Here is a 7,819-nt window from a genome sequence, read left to right as displayed (position 1 = left end):
TTAGTATTTTCAAATTTTAATTGGAAATATCTTCATACAAAGCAAGAAGAGGACAGAATCCCTCAACCGCAGAGGAGTCCTCAGAGATACAGCAGGGAAAGTTATTTCTGCCAATTTTTATTGATGGTTGTAAAAAGCAGAAAGTCTGAGCATGTTAAGATCTTAACCAAAAACCCTAATGACTGCCAGAGCTCCAGCATGTTTGCAAAACATACATGCAAGCAGAAGTTTCAAAAAAAAAAAAAAAAGAATGTACAAAGGGCATACTTAAATGAAACGAACTTTTTTTTTACTTGTTCTTCTCTAGCGGTTGACGACTATGAGTGCTATACATGGACCCAGTACAGGGACACAGACGCCATTGTTGTTACAGTGATTATGAGGGCTTTGGCAGAATTGCTTTCTTCTGATACAGCCAACGCCGGAGAAATGGCCTCTCAGTTCCTACGGCCAGATAAACCGGAGAGACGCTCCGCACAATGGCTTCATTCTTTGCCAGTGGTTAATAACTTGAGGGCCTTCTGCAGATTCTGGACGGCGGTGGTGACGTCTTCGTACTGCAAGGCACTGCCTGCGTATTTGCAGTATTTCTGGGCTCTAGTGAAGTCCTCCGGAGTCAGACGGACATCACCTGTGGGGTAAAAAAGCAGGAAAAAAAGCAGAAAATAATTTAAAGAAGCAAAGGTCTGGCAGGATGAAAAGACCTTGGGACTGAAGGCATCGTAACCCCCGTCCATCAATTTGCATATCACCCTCACACAGATCAGTTCCATTTTCAGGGATTAGGGTACACTGACTCATCCACTTGTTGCAAAAGAGCATTTAATTATCTTCAACATGGACGATAAAGAAAAACATTTCTCATGGTGTAATGGGGGGGGGGGGGGGGGGGGGGACATGATTACTGGATTACTGGGGGGGTTGTATTGCCCAATTTCGATTATTGGGGGGCTTACAGCCCCCCCCCCCCCATAATATACAGTATGTTCTCTGAGATGGACTGGAATCCTTTTCAGGATTCACTCGTCATGTCCTGTGCTGCCGGAATAGGATCTGGGTGCCCCGTGAGCCTATCAAGGTTAAGCCGCCAGAAATTTGACTAAAATTAAGCACTCTCCTCATTCTGTCCTCATAAAACAGAGAAGGAACAGCCCAAACTTATTTACGCATAGCAGAGGGAAGTTTGGTACGTCCTACTTCAAAAATCATGCCGTCAAAGGAAATATTGTTTGTTGCATTCCTGTTGGGAGCCATTGCGCTTTCTTACTATTAGATTCAAAACTACACTTCCCATAAGTAACTGCAAGGGGCTTATAGAACGTCGGTTGACTGGCCGGAGGAGACAGATCGCTAACCCTTGACCGTACCTAGCTAACTGTTCTCTTCTCCCAATACTACATCGGTACTTACAGTTAGTCATTCCTACATCACTATAAGTTCTGAGTAGAAACTATAAAACATTGATAAATAACCGCTGAATACTAGCTTCGCCTAGTACTCACTAAAGGCTAATGCACAAGACTACTCTCCCCGATCTCCTGCCAACCTTCAGAATCTGAGTGCAGGACTGAGGTTATGGCACATCTACATACCTGCTCAAAGCCAAGCCAGATGCCCACAGACATACAGTACTTTCTTAAGAGTAACTGCCAAAGTTTACCAGCATGAACACAAAAGGAGTTGTTAACTATGTCAAGGCTTGCAAAGTTATACCGTGTCAAATAGAGGTTTGCTCCAAAAAGCAACGTGTCTTTGAAACTGATCGTCCGGTTTAAATTTGCACATGGGATATGCTTTGCTTTTAGTCGACTACTCTGTGTTCAAAACATGACTTTAACGTTTAACGTAATTGAAAAATTAAATACGGTTCCCAAGCAAAGGCTTAAATGAGCATACTATTCTTATTTTTGTTGGCTATGAGAGAAGCATTAGTTTCAAGACCACACAGTCCTGGGGGTTGATTTATAATATTTTTCATTGTAAAACTATGGAATTGAATATGAAATTTCCAGACCAGAATATTTTTGCTGAGCTTTCAGAAACTCAGCTGTTTAAACTCTAATGTTTCTTTTTAATGACCTTTTATTCAATACGGTGTTTCTATCACGCTGTTTATGGGTGTATTGTGAACTTGGCATTACTTAAAGGTTTAGCTGAAACAGCGCCGCACCCAGTGTATGGGGAACGCATGGGACAATGAGATGTCAATGAAGATGTTTCCATTTAACCATTTAAGCTGAATGCTTCAGACAGAAGTTTAACTATAAGGAGAGAAGTAAATTTAAATATTCATGCAGGTGTCTCGGTTTCTGCAACTTTTTCGATTCCATTCTGCTTCTCCCTCTCATTCATTATTGCCACAAGTAATAAAAGCAGTCGTTAAGCATTTTCCCCTCTTTAACGCAGATCTACACAAGGATGACGAGAAATAAAATCTGACATGCGTTTTGCACGTGCCCACGGTTCACATCCAATACTGTGCAAAGCAATTAGACAGCCGAAGTAACTGTTTAAAGCTATTTATCTGGGTAGTAAGTGGATATTTGCAAGGAGACAGCAAAAAGTATTTAACATTTGAATATATGCAAATGAACAGCAATACAAAAAGTAACAAGAATTTCTCCCCAAAACGCTACTCATATTTCGTCGATTGGCTAGATGAACGTCGCCTCAGTTCCTTCACCTCAGGGGCACCCCAGCCATTCCACATACTTGCTCACCACCAGCTCACTTAACAATTAACTTCATTAACTAAACGATGCTTCATTCGCCACTTGCACAAGAACAGGTACAGTGTGATGTAACTTTTCGCACATCCCACCTTGCTCTTCCTTGAGACTTACACGATGCATAGACTCAGGCCATTTATCTGTCGCCCCTGAAGCATGCCAGGGGGGGGGGGGGGGGCGGAGAGGGGTGCGGGTGGTTAGGGATTTGCTGAAGGGCCCAAGTGATGGTCCTGCCATGGACAGGATTCAAACTACTGGCTACCTTCCAATCACAGGCCCAGAATATCCAAACATGGGTGAATCTTCGAATACATGGTTATACTGGATGGTAACTGCAACCTGCAAAACCGGGCTGATTTTCGGAGAAGCCATGGATGGCGTATGGCTTCCGCACAGCACAGCACAGCACAGCACAGCACAGCACAGCACAGCACAGCACAGCACACACACACACACACACACACTGTACTCACACTTGGTTCTCTCACCACAAAGCTCAGTGTTAATGTCGTTTTCACAAGAAAAATTTTGATGTAGTATCCTAGCAATGGCTGGATGGAAATCACTCTTTTCCCAAAGGTTACCGTGAGTCTCTCGTGTCCAGTTTCCATTTCATAGCTCTGCCGTTCTACTCTGCTTACCCACCATTACTGGCTCCCCCCCCCCATCACTTTGTTAGCCAGAAACTGTGATTATTTGGGTTCTGCCTGTGGTGAATTTTTCCCACCCGACCTGGAGCCATGGGTCTGTTTTCCATGAGGCGCTCGCACAGGCCTCCCACTTGCCAACAGTCAATTTGCATGAGGTCTTTGACGCTGAGGGTGTGGTTCATTTCGGGGCAGAAGCCCCAGAAAATGGGCATGAAGAACTAGACCTACCAGCGCATTACAGTGGTACCTACCCTGCTGGTTGGTGCTCAGCAATGAGGGGTCGACGGCAGGGATGGTCCTGGGAACAGGCACTGGCTTGACAGGCTCCCCTACATGGGAGGGGGGTGAGAGACAGTTAGACTCCCCTACTTTTAGGATTTAAAAATGGAATGAACCAAAGCAAGTATTAATCAAGAACTCCAAATTAAGCTTGACGCTAATGCTATTAGCAAAATAAATTTTTATTTTTATGAAAATTGGCTACATGGGTTACTCGGGCATGGAGTACAAATTACTAATGACAACCATCCAGGCATGGTGTAATCCAAAATCAACAGAAAAGGGAGAGGAGGGGGGGGTAGCATTAATGCTTCATAGAGGGGCTCTGTCCTGCCGCCGAGTCAGACGAGGGTCGTAGCTAGTGAATCATTTCCACAAGGCTGCAGGGGGATGCAGACACTGCACACCTAACTGACCACCATGACCTTGATATTTCCTTACTCTTACGAAAAAGGATTTACAGCATCCTGTTTTGTTTCATTGAAAACACAAGGTGGGGCAGGAGGGAAGCTGGGATTTACGTCTGTGAAAAACGTTCCTCAGTAGCTTATTTCCCTGCTTTTAACTCAAGTGACCTGCATTTCTGCCTATTTATGCAGCTGACAATTTGTCTGCCAAAACTACAGAGGAGCCGGACGTGTGACACAGAAGAATGGGATTTTTTTGCAAAAATTTTTAGATTAGCTTAGTTGTTAATACCTACTAAAAATAGTAACTCCACTGAGGTGACCGAGCCTGTGTGCACAACACTGACTTCCAAACTTCAACTCTCAGAATCTAGTCCTTCTACATTCAGTGGCATTGACTGAGTATTACAGATATAAACATCTACATGTATTTGCACAATACCAAAATGAAAGCATCAGTCATCATTTCTGGCTGAGAAGTTAGTTCTAGTTGAGGCTAGTTCTACCCATGTGACGGGTAAACATGAAGTTGTAAAAATGAATAAAATCACTCTTCATAACTGGTTCTCTTTTATATAGTCGTTATATAGCTGAAATACCTTCAATTTGTAAATGTATCTGTTGAGATCCTTAAAGAATGTGCCACCGGTTTCTATACATGTGGAAAGGCATGAAAATTTAACCTCACTCTCATTTTTAGTGCAGTTATTCTGGCATTAATATGGGCCAATTCACCTACAAAGTTTAAAATTGATAGCAATAATTACACTTAATAAAACACTAACACGAATCATCATGCTCCTTTTGTTTATTCATTACGGCTTTAAATCCTGAATAACTCAATCAGCTTTAATTTAAAATTCATCCATAAAAAGTCATAAGTTTGAGAATTAAATTGCCGATTTTTGTAAAAAAATATGATTAATAATAATATTAGAAACCGTTCTATAATGGTGGCTTATATTTTTTCAATTTATGCATAATACAATTTCCTTTGTTTTTAATAATTAACACTGAAGATGAATTACTCATTCTTAGCAGTTAAGAAAACATGAGAACAAACCATAAATAGTTCTCTCATTTCAGTAACCATGACATACCTGCAGGGGGCGGAACCTCCGCTGGAGTATTAGCCGGGGCGTGGGCACCAGGTGGGATCTGGATGTTACTGAAGCCAGCCGGGGGAGGCATGGAAGGCTGGGTGTGGGGTGGAGAATTGGGCGGCATGAACTGCGCCCCACCCTCAACACCAAAGTCGTCGTCTAAGAGCAGGAGTACAAAGACGGGTCATCAGCGTGCGGAAGACGGCGTGGTACCACACATCGTTTTCAGCCACTCGCACATTCCTTCGTACTGTTAAGTTTACTGTGGTGCCAGGAAATCTTTATTAAAAAGAAATGTGCGATTCTAATGCTTTGTTTCCCAAAGAGTGAATCTGTGTCAGTCAAAAGTTGACTGTTTTATACAACGCTCAAGAATTTCTGATATCTGAGCCACTCTAATTTTATGATTTAGTATCAAATATTCATAAAAAAAGAGACAGATGAAATCCTTCTACAGGAAACACATGGAATGAATTCGAAGTATATAGTTCCCACTGTTCGATACAAATTGGAAAAGAAACATGTTGCTAGTTGGCTAGTTTTTAAGTCACATGGCTGAAACTTCATTTTTACATGTAAAATATTAGGACCCAACCAATCTGAAGATTTCTCTCCAGTACAAATACAGACTTTCAGGAGCTAAAATTTCTGATACCATCAGCCAAAATGTATTTCTGTAGATGTAAAATGGGAAACATAATATCAATTGAATGGATAGAGATACCGATTACTTTCTTATACATTGAATTAATAAACAAGAAATGCATTCCAGCCACTGGAGCATTTAAACGTGTTGATGGAAAATAATCTGAAACATTCTATAAAAAAAAAAACATTTCCGCGAATATCTCACCATGTTTATTTTCCAAAATCCCACAACACCTGAACAATTATTTTGAACAAGGTAGTCATGGAAAAAAAACTATGAGAGCTGCTGTTTTTCATGGTTTCAGTTGCCTAATAATTTAAAAAACAAACCAAAGCCAGTGTATTTGTGAAATAGAGTAGCAATAACAGAGTAAGCTACACATCAGATAAAATCAGTGGCGGATCAAACAAACAGTTTCCGTGTTCAATGACAGAGAGCAGATCAAGAGAGATCCGTCAGCTGGAAAGACAGCTGGCCATCGGACGGAAATGCAAACACAAACCTGGACGCTGCCTGTATTCCAGTGATGGTGGGTGTGAGGAGACAGCAGAGATGCCAAAATGGAATATAACTTAAGGCTAGTGAGAGAAATGCTTTGAAAGCACTTTTCACAGATGGTGAAATTAAACCCAAGTGAGGGACGCATACGTCATACAAACGCACCCAGAAAGTGCCAGAGCTTTTGAAGCATTTTTGACCAAATTTTGCAGCATATAGAAAAACTCACTCAACTCCATCTGAAGATGGCATTTAGTTTAATTGATGCAAATATGTTAAGCAAACGATTGTCTCAGTTCCTCACAAAAAAGGAAGCAGTGCGATTAGAGAAGCAATTAAAATTGTCCTTAACTGGACATGCTACCTCCACAATGTTTTCTGCGCTACACATTCAGGCGGTATCCGGCTTTTGGATAAACTCCTGCACAGTCATTTAGCAACTGACGGTTGCCAGTGATGGCGACCATTACAAGTGGCAAAATAAATGCCGCTTAGGGCAATGTTTCTTAACGCAGCCCCTCCGGAGACCCAGACAGTCCAAGTTTTTGCTGTGTACTGCCTGGAACGGGGCGGGGAGGTAGCAAAAATGTCTTGGGGTCCCCGAGGAGAAAGACAGATTTCGCTTCCATGTGATGCTAATGAAGCCCCTTACATGCTTAAATGCAAGGGGAAGAGGGCAGAAAATTCATTGAAAGTAATTAATCCAATGATAATGATATTTCAGTACAGAAACACAGTATTTATCCCTCAATGACACAACAACCCTTGACTTAATGCTAAAGTGACAAATTTATATACATAGAAGATACACGTACGCCTACACGAGTATACCCAAAGAGGAAAAAGGGAAATGAACGTAACCGTCTTTCAGGAATATTGAAGAGGAGCACAGTGGGACTACCTTTTTTTTGGGAACTAAAATTTGTCCCTAATGGGGTTACTCTCTGCACCTAGCTAATCAAACACGAATCGCAATTTCATCATACGCTGACGAAACAACAAGTTCATCAAGCGCTTTTTCCATTGTTTGGTGGCCTGGATACAAAACAAGCTCATGGGGCAGCGAAGGGGGAGGCATCCAGGGGCAAAGGCTGCACACTTGTCAGAAGCAGAGGCCAGAAGCACCAATGAGGCTCTAGGAAAATATGCTAATCAACAGGGCAGCTTCTGATCGCCCCTCCTCCGGTTAAACTGACTTTCTCCGCCATTCCTTTCCAGTTGCTCATCATCATCATCATCTTCTCGCAAGTGGAAAAGTCAAGCAAATATGTGCCGGAGACAATGGTTTTATTGTGAGCTCCTGAAAATGTAAAATCGATCTTGTGTTTGAATGACCTACTTTACAGCAGGTCGACCGAAGAAATTGTTTAAACAAAGAAAATCAATAGAAATGTAAACTATGGGATGATGATAATTACTGCTGATTAGCAGCATAGGAAAGCAGACAAAATGGAAGTTGCTTATTCTTGCTTAGTACTCAATTTACAAATAGGTGAAGGTGACA

The 7,819-nt window shown here is 41.8% G+C and overlaps 1 protein-coding gene across 1 annotated transcript in view; it reads right to left on the bottom strand.

Annotated features, from left to right (window-relative positions):
- The window catches only part of vta1 (vesicle (multivesicular body) trafficking 1), a 31,402-nt gene continuing 23,583 nt past the window's right edge, over window positions 1-7,819 (bottom strand). Inside the window, exons 6-8 of the mRNA XM_048985502.1 lie at window positions 5,166-5,327; window positions 3,631-3,708; window positions 1-631 (exon numbers count right to left, since the gene is read on the bottom strand). Coding sequence (XP_048841459.1) covers window positions 486-631; window positions 3,631-3,708; window positions 5,166-5,327 — 386 coding nt within the window. The 3' untranslated portion in view covers window positions 1-485. The remainder of the gene's footprint in view (window positions 632-3,630; window positions 3,709-5,165; window positions 5,328-7,819) is intronic.

The sequence above is a fragment of the Brienomyrus brachyistius genome, chromosome 19, assembly GCF_023856365.1.
Source record: "Brienomyrus brachyistius isolate T26 chromosome 19, BBRACH_0.4, whole genome shotgun sequence".
Lineage (NCBI taxonomy): Eukaryota > Metazoa > Chordata > Actinopteri > Osteoglossiformes > Mormyridae > Brienomyrus > Brienomyrus brachyistius.
The sequence above is the reverse complement of the archived record's forward strand: the minus strand, read 5'-3'. Positions and strand labels throughout refer to the sequence as shown.